Source organism: Berghia stephanieae, chromosome 10, assembly GCF_034508935.2.
Source record: "Berghia stephanieae isolate SIO BIC M18660-M18661 chromosome 10, UCSD_Bste_1.3, whole genome shotgun sequence".
Lineage (NCBI taxonomy): Eukaryota > Metazoa > Mollusca > Gastropoda > Nudibranchia > Aeolidiidae > Berghia > Berghia stephanieae.
In genome coordinates, this window is record NC_088369.1 from 18,075,740 (window position 1) to 18,098,239 (window position 22,500).

At 38.0% G+C, this 22,500-nt stretch overlaps 1 protein-coding gene across 1 annotated transcript in view; it reads left to right on the forward strand.

Moving 5' to 3' along the window:
- The window catches only part of LOC144980603 (uncharacterized), a 36,534-nt gene that overhangs the window by 5,105 nt on the left and 8,929 nt on the right, over positions 1–22,500 (forward strand). The window contains exon 3 of the mRNA XM_078928283.1: positions 8,816–8,907. Coding sequence (XP_078784409.1) covers positions 8,816–8,907 — 92 coding nt within the window. The remainder of the gene's footprint in view (positions 1–8,815; positions 8,908–22,500) is intronic.

Genomic DNA, 22,500 nt, shown 5'->3' on the forward strand with positions numbered 1-22,500 from the left:
CATTGAGACACAGAAGGTAAATAAAACAGAAAGAGCGATGTGTATGAGAGAGAGAGAGAGAGAGAGAGAGAGAGAGAGAGAGAGAGAGAGTAGACAAGCGAGAATAGTCATGGATTGATGGATATATTATTAGACAGTGAATAGTCATGGATTGATGGATATATTATTAGACAGAGAATAGTCATAGATTGATGGATATATTATTAGACAGAGAATAGTAATGGATTGATGGATATATTATAAGCCAGAGAATAGTCATGGATTGATGGATATATTATTAGACAGAGAATAGTCATAGATTGATGGATACATTATTAGACAAAGAATAGTCATAGATTGATGGATATATTATAAGCCAGAGAATAGTAATGGATTAATGGATATATTATAAGGCAGAGAATACTCATAGATTGATGGATATATCATTAGACAGGGAGTAGTCATGACTATGATGGATATATTATTAGACAGTGAATAGTCATAGATTGATGGATATATTATTAGACAGAGAATAGTCATGGATTGATGGATATTTTATTAGACAGAGAATAGTCACAGATTACGGCTATGAGGTCTTGTGATATGACACTCGTTTTCTGACCGGAAGGTTCTGGATTCGCCTCGCTCAGCGCATAGTTGAGTCCTTGGAAAAGGCTCTTTACTCACATTCTCTCTGCGTACTCAGGTGTAAAATGAGTACCTGGCCGCTAAAAACGTTGTCTCTGTCGGAAAAAAAATATTGTAATACCGCACAACAGGCGTCATGTGTTTCGATCTATATGTTACGTGATGCTGTTTGTCAGGGACCATTTGTAAAGCGCTTTGAGCACCTCTAGTGGATATTGCTCTCTATATAAAAATCTCAATCTCCAGCATTTGAATGATTGATATGTTTATAAGACAAAAATAGACAAGACTTAATGGAGGCTAGGCAGGGAGACAAAGGGGAGACAACTAAATTAACAAATGGACAACATTAAGCCGAGAGGACAATATATTCTATGATTTGTAAGGAGACCAGAAACGATTCATGCCTTCTGGAAGTGAATAGGACAAGCTCATTAGTTTGTATAAATACAGAACTTCTATGTACAAACACTGAACACAACAACTATTTCTAGATTTGGCCAGAAAGCGTATATCTACAGATGTGCAGACCATTACGAAAAATTAATAAAATCACGAAAGTTTGGCTCCAATACGCTTCAACAGTCGTAACGTCACTTCCCTCGTAATGACGCTCGGTAACTTAGTAACTAAACTATCCGAACAATGGCGGACGCCCTTATGAAATATTTCTCCTACGAGCATAAAAGCGTATCCAGAGGGGAAAAAAAACATTATGAATCTGATCATGTTATGACTTTTACACATTCTGATCACAAGACATATGAAATGTTCTAGCCAGCATGAAGAATAAAAAGTTCTGATTTTCTTATTTTAGAACCAGGATGGCCGCCTTTGCTGTGCGACGTGTCATCAGACTATTGAATCCAATTTCAGGCAGAACTTTATGAGTATCTCTGAGTCATGAAAACCGTGATTTTATTTTTTTTAATGAAGCTTGATGTCAGAGTTCATGATATTAAGGATTGTGAAATGTTAAATCATTGGGAGAGACCCGGGTTTGAGAGTTTTTTGCAAAGATGAGAGTCATTTAAATCGATCGATATTTGAAGGACGAGTTTTCTGGCCAAATTTTTAAATATGTGTTTTTGCAGAGTACGACAGTATAGCTAATTAAATCTGCCATCAGTAATTGTGAAGACGGGGGATTTAGAGAGAGAGAGAAGACACACATTGTTGTCCAATCTACAGAATTTTATCTCGGCTTATTATGGCAAATTATGTTTTGATTTGCTTTTGTTGTTGTTTTTATCTTTTCGGGGTTTTTTTGTTTTGTTTACTTGTTTTTGTTTTGTTTTATATTGTTTGTTTTTGTTTTGTTTTTGTTTGGGGGGGGGGGTGTTGCGGCGGGTAGGAAGACTTGGGTTGTATTTCTTTTTTTGTTTTTTGTTTGTTTGTTTTTGTGTGGGTTTTTTTTTTTCTTGCGAGGGGGTTGTTTTATTAATTTTGTTTTTGTTTGTTTGCTATTGTTCTTGTTTTGCTCTCTTTCTTTTGGCCAGATAACATTGTTTTTAAATACAGATGAATCTTGTGTTGCTTGTTTGATGTTTGTTTTTGTTTTGTTTTTGTTTTTTTGTTTTTTATTGTTTTGTTTGTTTGTTTTTTTTTTTTTGTTTTTTTTTTTTTTGTTTTTTTATTGTTGTTGATTTTGTTGGGTTTTTTTGTTTTTTTTTTTTTAATTGTTGTTGGTTTTGTTGGGTTTTTTGTTGTTTTTTTGTTTGTTGTTGTTGATTTGTTTTTGTTCTTTTGCATTTTTTCTTGTTTGTTTGTTGTTTAACTTTAGGGAAGGGGGGTTGTTGGATGGTGTTGCCAATGAAGAAATAGTTTTCTCATTCTATATAAATAGAGATTAATATCAAGTTTTACATTCGTAACTATAGAATTAATATCTACCTAATACCACTTTTAAACAACGGGTTACATATTATGATTAAGTCATAGAGTATAGGATTCTTTCACGGGTTTGTTTTTTTTTTTTATTAAATTAGTTTTTTTAATCGCGCCAAGTATCTCACGAGCTTGCGAGTGAGTTATTCCGCGATAAAAAATCTAACGAAACCCGACAATATCCAGCAAAGTTATGGGATGTAGGCGTGAACCTGAGATTCAGGGAAGTGTACACCACTGGGGAGTGAACCTGAGACTATGGTTATTGGCGGGTTTCGTAAAAAAGAAACACTGGTCGGTACGATGTGTCGCATAATTTGGGTTTTTTTAAAACTCCCACACCTACATTGAAAAGAACTCATGTTTTCTCCAAATCAATTTGATGATCTCATATGATGTTAAAGGCTTGGTGTGTTTTCTTATGACCGATGTTTTTATTATTATTATTATTATTATTATTATATTATTATTATTATTATTATTATTATTATTATTATTATTATTATTATTATTATTATTATTATTATTATATTATTATTATTATTATATTATTATTATTATTATTATTATTATTATTATTATTATTATTATTATTATTATTATTATTATTATTATATTATTATTATTATATTATTATTATTATTATTATTATTATTATTATTATTATTATTATTATTATTATTATTATTATTATTTTATTATTATTATTTATTATTATTATTATTATTTTGTTGTTGTTGTTGTTGTTGTTGTTGTTGTTTGGTTGTTGTTGTTGTTGTTGTTGTTGTTGTTGTTGTTGTTGTTGTTGTTGTTGTTGTTGTTGTTGTTATTATTATTATTATTATTGTGTTTTTTGTGAGGGGGAGGGGGCAGCAGGTACAGCTATACAGCCTCTCGCCAAATGAGTGGTGGTTTTTATCAATAGGCGATTCGATTTTCTTCGTCTGCACTGCAACAATGACAATTTGACCCCAAAAAACGTCAGAAATAGTTATATATTCATACGCACTAAAAGATTATTTTTAGCTGGCCAATCAGACAGCAGTCTTCTCGACCTGTATTTAAGCCTGGAACGTAAAGGAACTGATTCTAAACAAAAGGGGGCGTGGTCCTAGTTTCCGTTTGTTAAAAATACGATGACTTCCATGCGGAAAGGATTCGAAACAAAAGGGGGCGTGGTCCTATTTTCAGTTTGTTAAAAATACGATGACTTCCGCCATGCGCAGAGCAATTTCCAGTTTTGATAGATTACTGGGTCTAAATCCAAAGTGTTTACGTTAGATACCTCTTCCGCCTTGTTGTGTGTTGGGCGAAATCAGACATTTTCGATTTCAATAAAATACGATATATAGCAGCGATACTAAAATTTTAACAAGATAAAAAATGATAATCCATTCCCTCGTTTGATTTTAATAGCATAACATAATAACATAACATTTCCTTTATTCATCCCCAAGAGGGAAATTTGTCGTTAGGGTCTATTCCAAGGAAAGACTGGAATAACCCAGGCGTCAGCTGCAGAGCAGCGCCGCAAAGCGAGCTAGGGCGAGGTGACTTGCTCAAGGCCACACAGCGCAGCGGCGGGTGATTGAACTCTGTACCTTTCGGGTACGAAGCAAAGACCGTACCACTGAGCCAAGCTGCCCTATGGAAACAGCGACTGCTTTCATTCGTAGCTCGACTGTTGCATTTATAAACACAACATGTATGGAGCATGATGATTATGTAAATACAAGTCAATAACTCCGTGGGAAATATCTGTTGAAAAAGTCGATTAATTTTGAATCGAGGAGAGGGAGGGGGGGGGGGAGGGGGAGCGAAAGATAGTGCCTCGCTTAACTAATGATCAGAAGAGTGTATTGGCAGCCCGATCTTCCTATTCATCAAACGAAAAGAGCTACTTCCGGTATGACACAGTGATATCAGCAGATCGACCCACGGGAAGTTTCTCTTCGTTGGCCGTCTAGTCATATTCATATCTATGATTAAAGCCAATGAAATGAGTGAAAATATTCTGCAATCGTTGAATAATTTTTTTTATTCAACGGGTTCAAAGTATTATTCAAAGATTACATTTTTTCCTAAGAAATTATAAGGTTTTCCAATGAGAGGTATGGAATAATTGTCGTTTGTTAATGGGATTCAATAGTCGTAGTGTCACTTCCTTCCTAATGACGCATGGTAACTTAGTAACACTGGCTCTAAACTATCGGAACAATGGCGGACGCCCTTACGAAATACTTCTCCGGAGAGCATAAAGCGTATCCAAAGGAAAAAAAAACACATACATTTGATCATGTTTTGACTTTTACACATTCTGATCATATGAAAACTTCTAGCCAGCATGAAAAATAAAAAGTAATGATTTTCTTTGTTTAGAACCAAGATGGCCACCGTTGCCGGGCGGCGTGACATCAGACTATTGAATCGTATTATGGCTTGTATTTTACCCGTTCATTGTCCTACACTGGAAAGATCTGTATTTAAAAATTTGGGAGACAATTTGCCATTAACTCACTCAACCCTAAAACCCTCTATATCCGTAGATTACCGGGTTACTTTTACCCCATACATATTTATTACATTTTTATGAGACAAATTATAGGCGTAGTATCAAAGATAATGTTTTTAGTTTTTGCATGTTAGTGGTAGTTCAATAAAACATTCTATGTACATTCTCATTTTAATACATTTTTTTCCAATTTGAAAAGTAGCCAAAATCTCTAGGATTGAGTGAGTTAAAATATTGATCGATTTAAATGAGCCGATAGCTGACACGCAAAGGGACCGAGATCGATCACGGGTGCAATCGAGATTATTTTCTGACACCCCTGTCTGTCCACGTAAAGGATAGCAAGCAATTAATTGTTATTGTCCGTTTCACGCTATAGAAACCGGGATAAACTCCGACTCCATGGGCCGAATGGCTGGGAAGGACTACTTTAAATGATCTACATCTTGCCTAAAACTCCACAAAACCTGGGACCTTCAAGAAGACTTCGCAAATTCCCAGGTTTGAGAATTTCGGTTTTTTTTGGGTTTTTTTTGTTCTGTCGAGATGAGGTTTTATTTCAATTGATCGATATTTGAAGGAAGGACGAGTTTTCTGGCCAAATTTTTCAATACAAATCATTCCAGTGTACGACAGTAAACTGGTTAATGGGAAGGTTGTGTGTGTGTGTGGGTGGGGGGGGGGGGGGGGGGGGGGGGGGAGTATGTGAATGGAACGTGATTTGATTTATAATGCTGTCTGTATCAATTTGTTTGCCCGAGTGCTCTGCATAATGCATGGCATTAATTTGTCATTAGTGAGTTTTAGTACTTTATTAATGGTATTGCTCTCCCTCCTGGCAACCCCCCCCCCCCCCCTCACACACACACAATTCGCTCCTAGTTTCAATCTTGCCTCTTCCCTTGTTCTCTTTTTTTATATGTCTTTATATCTGTTGTTTGCGTTGGGTTGTATGTATGTGTATATCGTTGTATATCTTTGTCCCTCACTCACTTTCTCTCTCTCTCTCTCTCTCTCTCTCTCTCTCTCTCTCTCTTCTTTTCTTTCTCTCTCTCTTCTCTCTCTTCTCTTCTCCTTCTCTTCTCTCTCTCTTCTCTCTCTCTCTCCTCTTCTCTCTCTCTCTCTCTCTCTTCTCTCTTTCTCTTTCTCTCTCTTTCTCTCTCTTCTCTCTCTCTCTCTCTCTTCTCTCTCTCTTTTCTCTCTCTCTCTCTCTCTCTCTTCTTTCTTCTCTCTCTTCTCTCTCTCTCTTCTCTCTCCTTCTTCTCTTCTCTCTCTTTCTCTCTCTTTCTCTCTCTCATCTTTCTCTTTCTCTCTCTTCTCTTCTCCTCTCTTTCTCTCTTCTCTTTTTCTCTTTCTCTCTCTATTCGTCTTCTATTCTGTTTCATTTCATTGCGTTTGTCGTCTCTTCATCCTTAACGTGTCTTCATCTCTCTCTCTCTCTCTCTCTCTCTCTCTCTCTCTCTCTCTCTCATTCTCTCTCTCTCTTTTATTTTTCTCTTTCGTTCTCCCTATATCTATTTGACCCAATTAATTTCTATGGAATCAATCAATCAAATCGACAGATGCCATGTCGTTTGGCCTTTCATTGATTTTAAAACGGTCGTCGTTTCGACAACAAAAATGTGAGGGTTTTTTTCCCCCTTTCTTTACAACATGCAAAGATTCCCGTCTGTCTGAATTCGTGTTTACATTGTCACGTCTGACGATAATGTGTGTCTCATCACCCCTAAACGGTTATTATGTCGGGAAGATTCGGGCCGCTAAAAGTGAGTTTAGAATTGGATTCAATAGCCTGATGTCACGTCGCCCAGCAATGGCGAGCAGCGTATTTCTAAACATAGAAAATCGGTACTTATTATTCTCCATCCTGGATAGAACTCTTCATATTATGTCTTTGATCAGAATGTGTACACGTCAAAGCATGATCAGATTTATAATGTTTTTTACCCTCTGGATACGCTTTTATACTCTTTTTCTTAAACTTAGTAACTGGCTCTAAACTATCGGAACAATGGCGGACGCCCTTATGAAATATATCTCTGACGAGCATAAAAGCGTATCCAGAGGGGAAAAAAAGAACATTATAAATCTGATAATGTTTTGACTTGTACACATTCTGATCACAAGACATATGAAAAGTTCTAGCCAGCATGAAGAATAAAAAGTACCGATTTTCTTTGTTTAGAACCACGGTGGCCGCCGTTGCCGGGCGGCGTGACATCAGACTATTGAATCGTATTGCCTGACACTGAAACCAAAAAAGACTGGCATTTTGACGTCATTATTTGGTCAGTGCCAGGCTATAGATAGTTCGAAGATGACGTCACTCAGGCCTTTATTATTGTTTTTGCCATCCGCGTTTGTGAGTTGTTCTCACTAAACTGTATTAACCAGACTATAAAATTTCATGGTTACACAGAGTTTGTGTGTTGGTCCGTTATACTTCCGGATGGCAATGTTGTGAACTCCTTGGCCAAGCGCATTCTATCTATATTATGTTAATGATGGCTACGGTTTCTCTAATTTCTCGTTGTTAGGTTCGTTTGTTTCGTATGTTGTGTGGTGTGCAATCGCCGTATAGCGTTGTGTCTATATATCATTCATCCGTTCATTCGTTTATTCACCTATTTATAAATTATTCATCCATTAATTCGTTTATTCACTCATGTATCCAATCATTCACACATTTATTCATCCATTCCTTCGTTCATTCATACATTTATACATTCATTCATTCATCTATTCTCTCAGTTATTCATTCATTCATTCCTTGTCCACTTTGTTAATGTACTACCCACTGGGTGGGGTTCCTGACCTCCCATACTGGGCAGGGGGGTACATACTGTGTCTTCTATCCCCTTATACCTGTTTTCCAACATGCTTTCTGTCTTTGACTTGGAATGAGATTACTTGGTTTTGTCCTGGTCCTGGCCAGATGCCCTGGCTGAGAGGGAAACAGTCGAATGTATAGTTAGTTTCGGGAGATGATATTTTTTTCATTGTAAATCATCTCTCTGTTATGCACTGTTTATGCTTTTTTATATTATATATGATTTGTTAAACATTTGAGTGTGTTCCTCTTAGCGGGGACCTGCACTTGTGTCTGGATGAGACTTTTAGTGATCTCAAACTAAGTACTTTAATAGAGTGCTTTCGGAATCTACACCTGTTTCTTATTTGAACCAATTCCCCTTTGTCTTCCCTTTTATTGGATGCTTTATTGTAATTCTAGAACTTTTTACTATCCCATTTTCTTCCTTTTTACTGGCGCTGATATGACCTTAATGTGTTGCAAGCGCCGTAAAACCCTTAAAAACAAAACAAAAACATAATGTACTACTCATTTTATTTTGTTGTTTGCCTCATGTATCATTGTTGTCAATCCCCAGGGAAGCTTGTGTACGAAATCCAAAAGGAACGAGGGATCTCCACCATGTTTGCCTCATGTATCATTGTTGTCAATCCCCAGGGAAGCTTGTGTATGAAATCCAAAAGGAACGAGGGATCTCCACCATGTTTGCCTCATGTATCATTGTTGTCAATCCCCAGGGAAGCTTGTGTATGAAATCCAAAAGGAACGAGGGATCTCCACCATTTTTGCCTCATGTATCATTGTTGTCAATCCCCAGGGAAGCTTGTGTATGAAATCCAAAAGGAACGAGGGATCTCCACCATGTTTGCCTCATGTATCATTGTTGTCAATCCCCAGGGAAGCTTGTGTATGAAATCCAAAAGGAACGAGGGATCTCCACCATGTTTGCCTCATGTATCATTGTTGTCAATCCCCAGGGAAGCTTGTGTACGAAATCCAAAAGGAACGAGGGATCTCCACCATGTTTTCCACCACAGAAAACATGACAGACCAGAGCGTGAGGGAGCAGGTAAGCCTAAAAGTACTCACTCACACATTGAGAAAGAGAGAGAAAGAGAGAGAGAGAGAGAGAGAGAGAGAGAGAGAGAGAGAGAGAGAGAGAGAGGCTATGTGGTCTAGTGGTATGACACTCGCTTTCGGATCGGAAGGTCCTGAGTCCGAGACTTGCGCTAGGCGCATAGTTGAGTCCTTGGAAAAGGCTCTTTACTCACATTCTCTCACCGTACTCAGGTGTAAAATGAGCACCTGGCCGTTAACAGCGTTGCTTTGTCCGAAAAAGTGTAATATCGCCTAAAAGGCATCATGTGTCGTCCTACATGTTAAATATTAATGTTGACCAGGGACTCCGCGTAAAGCGCTTTGAGCATATTTAGTGGATATTGCGCTATATAAAGCTCAATTTGAGATAGAGAGAGAGAGACACAGAGAGAGAGAGAGGGGGGGGGGGTTCCATAGCTCAGTTGGTAGAGCACTCGCTTCACATACAAAGAGGTCCGGATCGATCGATCACTGATGAGGTCGAGATTTATTTTTCTTATGACTTGACTCTGCAGACCACCAGAACTTCACGAAGTCCCAGGTTTGAGATTGTTTTGGGGGTTTTTTGCCAAGGGGAGGTTTGTTTAAATCGATCGATATTTGAAGGACGAGTTTTCTGGCCAAATTTTTTAATATGTTAAAGTGAATGACATAATCAGTCGGATGGTGAAAAGGTTGAACTGAAATATTGCCCGGTTTAGTTAGAAGGTCAATTTATATGAAAAAATGAGTTCTTGTCGTAAATGATTAAATCAACCCTTTTTGTACATTTTGGGGAAATATCAAAGCTTAATTTCACTTCTACATATTTTTTACAGTTAGTCAAGTTGAAAAAGTATGTTATTTGAGAAAAGTTGCTGGATACCTTTCCTATACATCTGACTATAACTTCATGAAAAATCACCCGATTTACTTCAAATACAGATATAAAATGTGACCCATCGTCTCAAAACGGTATTATGTCGGAACGAATCAGATGCTTAAAAGTCGAATTTACTGTGAAACTGGTCAAAAATATAAATTGTTGGCATTAGCACCCCAAAATATGGTATCCATTCTCCTCAATAACTCATATAAACTCAACACAAGTCTGATATTTCTGGCTATAAATTCAATTTTCAAGACATTAACTAACCCGACTTAATACCGTTTTGAGACGAAGCGTCACAAATGCTCTGGGGAGCAAATTCTTTCAGAAAATGAATAAAAATGTAATCCAAAATGTTCACCTTCCAATCGATTATGCCATGCACTGACACATTTGGGGTTTTCCAGAGTCCGGCAGCATAGGACTGTCATCTAATATTTGTGATTTGTTCATAAGGACAAATGTGACCTTTCGCCTCAAAACGGTATTAAGTCGGATTGGTTAAGATGTTGAAAATTGAATTTATAGCCAGAAATATCAGACTTGTGTTGAGTTTATATGAGTTATTGAGGAGAATGGATACCATATTTTAGGGTGCTAATGCCAACAATTTATATTTTTGATCAGTTTAACATTAAATTCGGCTTTTAAGCATCTGATTCGTTCTGACATCATACCGTTTTGAGACGATGGGTCACAAATTTCCCCTTGGGGATGAATAAAGGGAATTTTATTAAATTTATTTATTTATTCATTCATTTATCATTTTACCAACGGTGTTGGATCAAACTAATAACTTACAAAATCGGTGACAAACACTTAACCCTTATAGATAGAATGAAGATGACGTCACTCAGGTGTTATTTCTTTTTGCCATCCGCGTTTATGAGTAGTTCTCACTAAACTGTATTATCCAGACTATAAACGTTCATGGATACACATAGTTTTGTGTGTTGGCCAGGTATACTTCCGGATGGCAATGTTGTGAACTTCTTAGCCAAGTGCATACTATCTATAGACAAATAAAGCCAAATATTCCTGGCCCCCCAAAAAAACATGTTTTTAAAAAATGTTTTTGGCAATGTGTCAGTGACGGCAATGGCCCCAGGCCCAAATGTCATCTTTAGAAGAAACCTATGTCTGGTTGGCATGGCTAACGAAGGCTTTGACAATTAATTTATTTCCTTTCATAACAAGACGATCTGTCTTTCAAGTTGTTCTAATTTAAATTGAGCTTAATATAGGGCAATATCCACTAAATGTGTTCAAAGCGCTTTACAAGGGGTCCCTGGTCAACAGCAACATTTAACATGTAGGACGGGACATGACGCCTGCTGTTAGGCGATATTACAATTTTTCGGACAAAGACAACGCTGTTAACGGCCAGGTATTCATTTTACTCCTGAGTGCGGTGAGAGAATGTGAGTAAAGAGCCTTTTCCAAGGACTCAACTATGCGCCGAGCGCGAGGCTCGAACCCAGGACCTTCCGATCCGAATCCGATCATACCACTAGACCACATAGCCTCACATTCCTCACATATTCCTATTTATGTGGCTATAGATAGTATGCGCTTGGCTAAGAAGCTCATAACATTGCCATCCGGAAGTATAACGGACCAACACACAAAACTATGTGTATCCATGAACGTTTATAGTCTGGTTAATAGAGTCCAGTGAGCATTACTCATAAACGCGGATGGCAAAAACAATAACAAAGACGTAAGTGACGTCATCTTCATTCTATCTATAAAGCTAAGGCGTTTATATGGCGCACTCTCCACTAAACGTGCTCAAAGCGCTTCACAAGGGGATGATCCTAGTCATCAACAACACATGAAAGACGAGACATTATGAGGCCTGTTAGGCGATACAGTGGACTCCGCTTAATCGCACACCCTCGGGAGTTCTGGTTAGAGTTGATTAAGCGGAGTGTGCGATTAAGCGGAGAAGCTAAAATACTCGTAGCATCCAAACACTTTCACTTACATTTTATTTCGATACAGACAATACTATTAACGGCCAAGTTCTCCTTTTACACCTAAGTTTGGTGAGATAATGTGAGTAAAGAGACTTTTCCAAGGATTTCATCATGCGCCGCTTCGCTCCGAGCAGTACTCGAACCCTGGACCTTCTGATCGAAAGACGAGTGCCATTCCACTAGACCACATAGTAGCCACACGTGTATAGATAGTTCGAGGTTGACGTCACTCAGGCCTCTGTTATTGCTTTTTACCATCCGCGTTTATGAGTAATTCCCACCGAAACCGTATTAACCCGACTATAAACGTTCATGGTTACACACAGTTTTGTGTGTTGATCCGTTATACTTCCGGATGGCAATGTTGTGAGCTTCTTAGCCAAGCGCATACTATCTATATCATAATAATGATCAAAATAGATAAACAAACAAACAAATAATAGATTTAAAAAATTAAGCAAGTAAACAAATCAATCAATCAATCAATCAATCAATCAATCAATCAATCAGTCAATAAATTGATTAACTAATGAAGTGGATTCACCAACCATGCCTATCGCTCGTCACAACGGTTCATGTATGCCCTCATCAGGCGTCATCCAGTGTAACTTGGAATGTTAAAAAAAAACATGCAAGATTTTTGTTACGGCTCTGTTGTGCTGTCTATGGAGGGGGCTTCTATAGATAGAATGCGCTTGGCCAATGAGTTCACAACATTGCCATCCGGAAGTATAACGGACCAACACACAAACTCTGTGTAACCATGAACTTTTATAGTCTGGTTAATACAGTTTAGTGAGAACAACTCACAAACGCGGATGGCAAAAACAATAACAAAGGCCTGAGTGACGTCATCTGCATACTATCTATAGATAGTTCGAAGATGACGTCACTCATGTCTTTGTTATGGTTTTTTTTTGCCATCCGCGTTTATGAGTAATGCTCACTGAACTGTATTAACCCGACTCTTAACGTTCATGGATACACACCGTTTTGTGTGTTGGTCCGATATACTTCCGGATGGCAATATTATGAGCTTCTTAGCCAAGTGCATACTATCTATAGATAGTATGCAGATGACGTCACTCAGGCCTTTGTTATTGTTTTTGCCATCCGCGTTTGTGAGTTGTTCTCACTAAACTGTATTAACCAGACTATAAAAGTTCATGGTTACACAGAGTTTGTGTGTTGGTCCGTTATACTTCCGGATGGCAATGTTGTGAACTCCTTGGCCAAGCGCATTCTATCTATAGATAGTTCGAAGATGACGTCACTCAGGTCTTTGTTATTGTTCTTTGCCATCCGCGTTTTATGAGTAATGCTCACTGAACTGTATAAACCCGACTATAAATGTTCATGGATACACACAGTTTTGTGTGTTGGTCCGTTATACTTCCGGATGGCAATGTTATGAGCTTCTTAGCCAAGCGCATACTATCTATAATTTCTTGTTCTTTGTTCGTTTGTATCGTGTGTTGTTTACTCTAGTGAGCCATTGTTATGAGTAGTTCTCACTAAATACTATCAATTAGATCACAAACTTCAACACACACAAAAACCGAGCAAATGATATTGATCCACTAAACGTGTTCAAACCGCGTTTTACAAAGGACCCCTGACCAACAGAAACACGGAACATGGTGAACGAGACATGACGCCTGTTAGGCGGTAATATTACATTTTTTTTCCCGACATAGACAACGCTGTTACCGACCAGGTACTCATTTTACACCCCAGTACGATGAGACAATATGAGTAAAGAATCTTTTCCAATTATGCACTGAACGAGGCTCAAATCGTAGCCATCGTTAACTTATAGATAGAATGCGCTTGGCCGAGGAGTTCACAACAATGCCATCTGGAAGTATAACGGACCAACACACAAACTCTGTGTAACCATGAACTTTTATAGTCTGGTTAATACAGTTTAGTGAGAACAACTCACAAACGCGGATGGCAAAAACAATAACAAAGGCCTGAGTGACGTCATCTGCATACTATCTATAGCCTGAAACTGACCCAAATATTACGTCAAACTGCCAGTCTTTTGCCACAAAAGAAAACAAATCGTGAGTTGTATTCAATAGTTCAACCAATGAAATAACTTGTTTCCATGAGCTCCACTAAAGACGACTCACTAGACGCTACACAAACCTAAATAATGACGTCAAACTGCCAGTCCTTGAGGGTTCTTTTACGATGGCTACGGGATGATACAGTTAAGTGAGAATTACTCATAAACGTGGATGGCAAAAAGAAAAACACTAACAAAGAGCCCAGTTACGTCATCTTCACCCTGTCTTTAAATCTTCCACATCAATCAATTTAAGTTGTTGTTGTTGTTGGGTAATGACCCTTGACACGATGAATGTCCCGCGTTTTGCTTTGATCACACACTCACTCGGCTAATCAAAACAAACACACAGCTCTTGACACGCGTGTTTCCCGTGCACCAATTACGCTGTCGTTATTGACATGGTGTGCAACAATAAAATTACTTTCATGGCACGATTAAGATCTCGCCTGCTTTCAGATCAAAGAGGTTTTACGTAAAAAATCTGTTTGACAAAATCAGGTTATTTTAATCAATCGATATAATATTATGATAGCTCAGTTGGTAGGGTATTCGCTTCACACGCTAAGGCAACGAGAGCGATACCGGGTGCAGTCGAATTTTGTTTTTTGTTTTTTTCTGACCCCCACCCCCCCCCCCCCCCCCCCCCCCCCCTGTCCACCAGCATTGAAGCGGCAGCTGGGTCTATTAGATCTGCGATAGGCTGACGTCGTATCCAAAGGATAGCAAGCAATTGCTGTTGTCCGTTTCACGCTACTGAAACCGGCTCTATGGGCCGAATGGCTCTGGTGGACTACTTTATATATTATGAAGTAACGTTTCTTCTTGTTTTGTGTTTTGTTTTTTGTTTTGTTTTGTTTTTTTTTGTTGTTTTTTTTTTCTGTTGTTTCGGGGGATGAGAGATTTTGTTTTTCTTATTAAGGTTTTTGTTGGTTTATCTACCTCTATGTCATTGTATTTCCTTCTTCTTATTTATTTACCTAATTATTTTCAGACACGCATTAGTCTATGGCAATACCCAATGTAAATATCCAGAAGTGGATGAATACAGCTCATCATATATATCGAAAAGATAGTTCGAAGATTACGTCACTCAGGTCTTTGTTATTTTTTTTTTTTTTTTTTGCCATCCGCGTTTATGAGTAAGGCTCACTGAACTGTATAGATAGTATGCGCTTAGCAAAGAAGCTCATAACATTGCCATCCGGAAGTATAACGGACCAACCCACAAAACTGTGTGAATCCATGAACGTTTATAGTCGGGTTAATGCAGTTCAGTGAGCATTACTCATAAACGCGGATGGCAAAAAACAATAACAAAGACCTGAGTGACGTCATCTTCGAACTATCTATTAACCAGATTATTGATAGAACGAAGATGACGTCACTCAGGTCTTTGTTATTGTTTTTGCAATCCACGTTTATGAGTACTTCTCACTAAATGGTATGAACCAGACTATAAAAGTTCATGGTTACACATTGTTTTGTGTGTTTGTCCGTTATACTTCCGGATGGCAATGTTGTGAACTCCTTAGCCAAGCGCATACTATCTATAAACGATTATGGTTACACATTGTTTTTGTGTGTTGGTCCGTTATACTTCCGGATGGCAATATTGTGAGCTTCTTAAACAAGCGCATACTATCTATATTATCTTATCATATAATATTGGCTCAGAAGGCCCATGTTTTGGACAAATTAGTCGTCATGTTAATTCTATCTCCATTCAATTAAATGTTTTCTGGTGAAAACAGGTATCAAGTTACTCAACAAATTCATAATCTAAAGCAAACAGATGATAGCACGCCATTTCCGGTGTGTATTGATTTCAACTCCAAGTATCGCGTGAAGTGTGTCAGATAATTGTCAAAACATAGATATACACATTAAGGAATATTCGGTCAGTCTTCATGGCCCTTCATCACGCACATGCGGCTTTGTTTTTGTTTTTAAGGGTTTTACGGCGCTTGTCAGATAACAAACGATTGTTTTACTTTAATGAGTTCTATCGATTAAAATGCATCTGAAATTTATCATGAGTTTGAGTTGATGATGTGGCTTTGTTTGTTTGTTTGTTTGTTTGTTTGTTTTTAAGGTTTTTACGGCGCTTGTAACACATTTAGTTTATATCAGCGCCAGTAAAAAGGAAGAATATTGGATAGTAAAAATATTTTAGATGTACAATTAAAAGGACTTGAGGAAAAAGTAAGACAAAGGGGAAAGGTTATGTTTTTTATGTTTTTAAAGGTTTTACGGCGCTTGCAACACATTTAGGTCATATTATCAGCGCCAGTAAAAAAGAAGAAAATGGGATAGTAAAAAGTTCTAGAATTACATTTAAAGCACCCAAGAGAAAGTAAGACAAAGGGGAACTGGAAACAAATAGGGATCAGATGTAGATTCCAAGAGAATACCACCAATGTTTTTAGCTTGAGATCACCTATAAGTCTCATTCGGACACAAGCACAAAATCCAACAAAGAGGAATACACTCAAACGCTTACATTATACATTCAAAATAACAAATATAATAATACATAACAGAGAGATGATTTACAAGGGGAAAAAATATCATCTCCCAAAACAATAACTATGCATTTGACTGTTTCCCTCCCAACCAGGACATTTTAAGACAAAGACAGAAAGCATGTTTGAAAATATATATAGGGGGATAGAGGACACAGTATGTACCTCCTTGCCCACTATGGGAGGTCAAGAACCCCACCCAGCACATGTTGCTATTACCAAAGACTGAACTACAAGGACAGGAAACTTAGAGAATACCGAAAGGGTTTTGATAGAGGACGGTACACAGAATTTAGCGTATCCAGGTCATGACAATGCGGTAAACATCCTCTCGCTCATATTATATTTATTTGAAATCTGTGATCCGGATGACCCGGGTTCGAGCCCCGCGTCAGGTACTTTCGTTTTTTTTTTCCTTGAGCAAGATTATTAACCCCCAATTTGCTCACTTGGACAACATGGGTGATTCCTGTTGACATCAGAAATCTTGTTTGATGAGTTATCTTTATTCCTTCGTGGAATGCCAAAGCGACGATATCTTATGATGTCGTGGCGCAAAAGGCATAACTTAAACTTAATAACATAAGTGTAGCACGAGTTTTCGCAGATTCTAACTTCAATTGTGTGATTGTCTCATTAAATTCTCACAAAACTGTGTGTATCCATGAACGTTTATAGTCGGGTTAAAACAGTTCAGTGAGCATTACTCATAAACGCGGATGGCAAAAACAATAACAAAGACCTGAGTGACGTCATCTTAGAACTATCTATAGATAGTATGCGCTTGGCTAATGAGCTCACAACATTGCCATCCAGAAGTATAGATAGTATGCGCTTGGCTTAGGAGTTCACAACATTGCCATCCGGAAGTATAACAAAGCAACACACAAACTCTGTGTAACCATGATCGTTTATAGTCTGGTAAATACAGTTTAGTGAGAAGTACTCATAAACGCGGATGGCAAAGAACAATAACAAAGACCTGAGTGACGTCATCTTCGAACTATCTATAACGGACCAACATACAAATCCATGTGTTACCATGAACATTTATAGTCAGGTTGATACAGAAGTGAGAATTACTCATAAGCATGGATAGCAAAAAAACAATAGCAAAGAGCTGAGTGACGTCAACTTCATACTATCTATATTATTTATTTGCAATTTAACTCACTCAATCCTAGAGATTCTTGCTACTTTTCAAAATTGGACAATAAACATAAAAAATGAGTATGTACCTACATAGATATTTTTATTCATCTATCATTAACATGTAAACATTAACAACATTAGCTTTGATTCAACGCCTATAAATAGTATGCGCTTGCCTAAGAAGCTCACAACATTGCCATCCGGAAGTATAACGGACCAACACACAAAACTATGTGTAATCTTGGTCGTTCATAGTCTGGTTAATACAGTTTAATAAAAACTACTCATAAACGTGGATGGCAAAAAAAACAATAACAAAAACCCGAGTAACGTCATCTTCATTCTATCTATAATTTGTCTCAGAAAAAAATGAAACGAATAGGCATGGGGTAAAAATAACCCGGGTAAACTTCGGATATAGATAGTTCGAAGATGACGTCACTCAGGTCTTTGTTATTGTTTTTGCCATCCGCGTTTCTGAGTAATTCTCACTTAACTTGACTATAGATAGAATGCGGTTGGCCAAGGAGTTCACAACATTGCCATCCGGAAGTATAACGGACCAACACACAAACTCTGTGTAACCATGAACTTTTATAGTCTGGTTAATACAGTTTAGTGAGAACAACTCACAAATGCGGATGGCAAAAACAATAACAAAGGCCTGAGTGACGTCATCTGCATACTATCTATACCTTTGTTTACCGACCTGACTAAGTATTGGCATGAAGCTCTTATAGATAGAATGCGCTTGGCCAAGGAGTTCACAACATTGCCATCCGGAAGTATAACGGACCAACACACAAACTCTGTGTAACCATGAACTTTTATAGTCTGGTTAATACAGTTTAGTGAGAACAACTCACAAACGCGGATGGCAAAAACAATAACAAAGGCCTGAGTGACGTCATCTGCATACTATCTATATCCATTGTTTCGATAAAATCATTTTAGTCTTGAATAATATTATGGGAGGGTAGGTCGTCCCAAATCCGTACGTTTTTTCTGCACATACCTCCAATAGGAGTCAACAGTCGTGACGTCACTTCCCTTTTAATGAGGTATAGTAACTTAGTAACTGATTCTAAACTATCGGATCAATGGCGGACGCCCTTATGAAATACTTCTCCGACTAGCATAAAAGTGTGTCCAGAGGAGAAGAAAAAAAAACATTATAAATCTGATTATGTTTTGACTTTTATACATTCAGATCACATGACATTTGAAAAAGTTCTAGCCAGCATAAAGAATAAAAAGTACTGATTTTCTTTGTTTAGAACCAATGTGCTCGTTGTTGGGTGGACGTGACATCAGACTATTGAATCCTATTAACCAGTAGAATTTTGATCAATCAAAACATATAATTTGTGACACACCTTCACATGTGCTTGTGTGTCTGTCTGTCTCTGGTCATTGCTTGTATATCACAAAATCGATGACTAGTTATCACACGATTTTCTCGGTTATATTTATAAACGTTTAAATTTATACATAGATCTAGTTTTCTGTGTTAGCGGTAGAAACTGGATATTTTACTTAGATGCATATCATCCATAGTAAAACCTGTCCAGTTTGTTATGCTAGCCAATCACTGCCATTGTTTATATTAAGACGACTGTCCGAGAGGCGTGGTTATCTAAGTGTCTATTCTAACAGCTCTAACTACAGATTGGTTCAACTAGACTCTCCACTGTTTGAGAAATTAAATTATTTGACGTCTTTTGATTGGTTTGATTCACGTGGCGTCTTCTTCTTCTTCAAGTACCAAGTTTGTGGCAGACATCGGTGATCATGGTACGCCATTCATCTCTCTGATCAGATAACCTCAGCAAACTAATATAACTCTTCTCTTTCTTTGTCACCCAGCTGTTCAAACTATTCAAAAATGTTTTTCTTGGTCTACCTTTACTCTTTTTACCTTCTATCTTTCCTGGGAGAGCAAGATGTTCAATACATTTATGTCGATTTAAGTGCCCTAAAAATTGCATTTGTCTTTTTCTTATTGTAAGAATTAATAACCTTTTAGTTTCAGCTTGCTCTAATACTTCTTCATTAGTTTTCTTCTCTGTCCATGAGATTCTTAACATCCTTCTAAGAAACCACATTTCTGCTGCCTCCAGTTTCTTTCTAATGTCTTCTGTAATTGTCCAGCTTTCGCAGCCATATAATAATACTGACCATACGCAGGCCTTCAAAACCCTATGTTTTGTTGTCATTGAGATATTGCGGTTTTTAAAAATTAGACTCATTTTATTAAAACTATCTTTAGCTATTGCAATTCTTCGTTTATTTTCTGTGTTGCATCTGCCATCTGAAGTTATTATGTATCCAAGATATTTAAATGTCTGAACTTGTTTTATAGTTTTTCCATTGCTTATTAAGTTGCATATTGGATTTGTTTCTCTCCTTGATACAACCATGCATTCTGTCTTTTTTACATTTAAGTATAACCCCATACGTTCACTCTGTGACCATTTTATTGGGGAGTAAAGCTCCTCATGTGACGTATTATCGGTCAACCTAGCTAAAAACCGAAAATAGATCACAAAACCCCCTGGCCCCAAATACGTACGCTCATGCCCCAATCTTGTACACGACTTGCCCCGAACACAGCATTCCATTCATAGACATACAGCCTAATATATTTTCAAAACAAATAGTTGATATGACAATGTTGTGGTCGAACTTCAGTTTCAGTTTATCCCTTTCTATTTTCTCTCTATCTCACATTCTCTCTCTCTCTCTCTCTCTCTCTCTCTCTCTCTCTCTCTCTCTCTCTCTCTCTCTTCTCTCTCTCTCTCTCTCTCTCTCTCTCTCTCTCTATTCTCTCTCTCTCTCTCTCTCTCTCTCTCTCTCTCTCTCTCTCTATTTCTCTCTCTTTTCCGATCTTTCAAATGTTCTCTCTAAATCACTTTCCTGCAAATGAGAACCCAGCCTCATTTTTAATGAAAACGTTTTCAAACTAAACAATAAATTTTCTACAGCTTCATCACAATACAGGAAACTCTACCAGGACTTACAGCATCTTTCATTTCCTGTGGTGATTTATTTCAACTTTTAACTGTAGCCTTTGATCTACCGTATTCTGAATAAACGTGTTCATTGTATGTGTTGTTTGATGCAAGCGATGGTTCAATGTATGTGTTGTTTGATGCAAGCGAGGGTTCGATGTATGTGTTGTTTGATGCAAGCGAGGGTTCAATGTACGTGTTGTTTGATGCAAGCGAGGTTTCAATGTACGTGTTGTTTGATGCAAGCGAGGTTTCAATGTACGTGTTGTTTGATGCAAGCGAGAGTTCAATGTACGTGTTGTTTGATGCAAGCGAGGGTTCAATGTATGTGTTGTTTGATGCAAGCGAGGGTTCAATGTACGTGTTGTTTGATGCAAGCGAGGGTTCAATGTACGTGTTGTTTGATGCAAGCGAGGGTTCAATGTATGTGTTGTTTGATGCAAGCGAGGGTTCAATGTACGTGTTGTTTGATGCAAGCAAGGGTTCAATGTACGTGTTGTTTGATGCAAGCGAGGGTTCAATGTACGTGTTGTTTGATGCAAGCGAGGGTTCAATGTATGTGTTGTTTGATGCAAGCGAGGGTTCAATGTATGTGTTGTTTGATGCAAGCGAGGGTTCAATGTATGTGTTGTTTGATGCAAGCGAGGGTTCAATGTATGTGTTGTTTGATGCAAGCGAGGGTTCAATGTACGTGTTGTTTGATGCAAGCGAGGGTTCAATGTATGTGTTGTTTGATGCAAGCGAGGGTTCAATGTACGTGTTGTTTGATGCAAGCTAGGGTTCAATGTACGTGTTGTTTGATGCAAGCGAGGGTTCAATGTACGTGTTGTTTGATGGAAGCGAGGGTTCACAGCGTAAAACTCGTACCTTTGTGAACAATATAGTTATTAAAATTGTCCCAACTATCCGGAGCCTCTGTGGTGTAATGGTAGCACGTCTGACCGGTAAACAGAAGGTCGGAGGTTCGATCCCCAGTAGACTGAATTTTTTTGAGGGGGGGGGGGCGGTTTCCTTTCATCTTTCTTTCTTGCTGTGTCTAGCACCTTTCAAACACACTTGTTCAAATATTTGTATCAATAAACGCCCTTTTGAGAATTGTTGACAACTCGAGGATCATTTTAATAGAACGAAAAATTTGAAGAATTAGAATTTTCTGGCCAAATATTGATCAGGTGGTTTTTCAGATTATTGCAGACACCCCCACTAGTTCCTATAATAAGTAGCAATAATTCCCCATGGAGTCGGAGTTTATTCCGGTTTTATATAGCATTAAATGGACAATAGCAATTGCTTGCCACCCTTTGTACAGGACACTAATCTATCGGACAGTTCACTCGGTTAGACCGAACAGACCCAGCTAACCAATCATTAATGGTAGCACGTCTAACCGGTAATCAGAAGGTCTGAGATTCGATTCCCAGTCGAGGTCGACTGATTTTTTTGGGGGGATGGCTTTATTTCTTGAATTTTTCTTTCTTGCTTTTTCTGGCACATTTCATACACATACACACACTTGTTCAGTTCTTTTTCTTGCATCGGTGCCTGCTGCTCCTTAATTTCTGATTAATTTGATATAATCAGTAATTGCTGTTTGTGCCGTGGAGGGGGGGGGGTGAGGGAGAGAAGTCAGTTTTAAACATCTTGATTTCATCCAAAATCGAACTCGACCCCTTTGAGTGTGAAGCGAGTACCCTACGTACTGGGCAATCGAGAACTCCTCTCTTTCGATTATAGATAGTTCGAAGATGACGTCACTCATGTCTTTGTTATTGTTTTTTGCCATCCGCGTTCATGAGTAATACTCACTGAACTGTATTAACCCGACTATAAACGTTCATGGATACACACAGTTTTGTATGTTGGTCCGTTATACTCTCCGGATGGCAATGTTATGAGCTTCTTAGCCAAGCGCATACTATCTATAACATGAAGACAATACAGGTTAGAGTGAAACC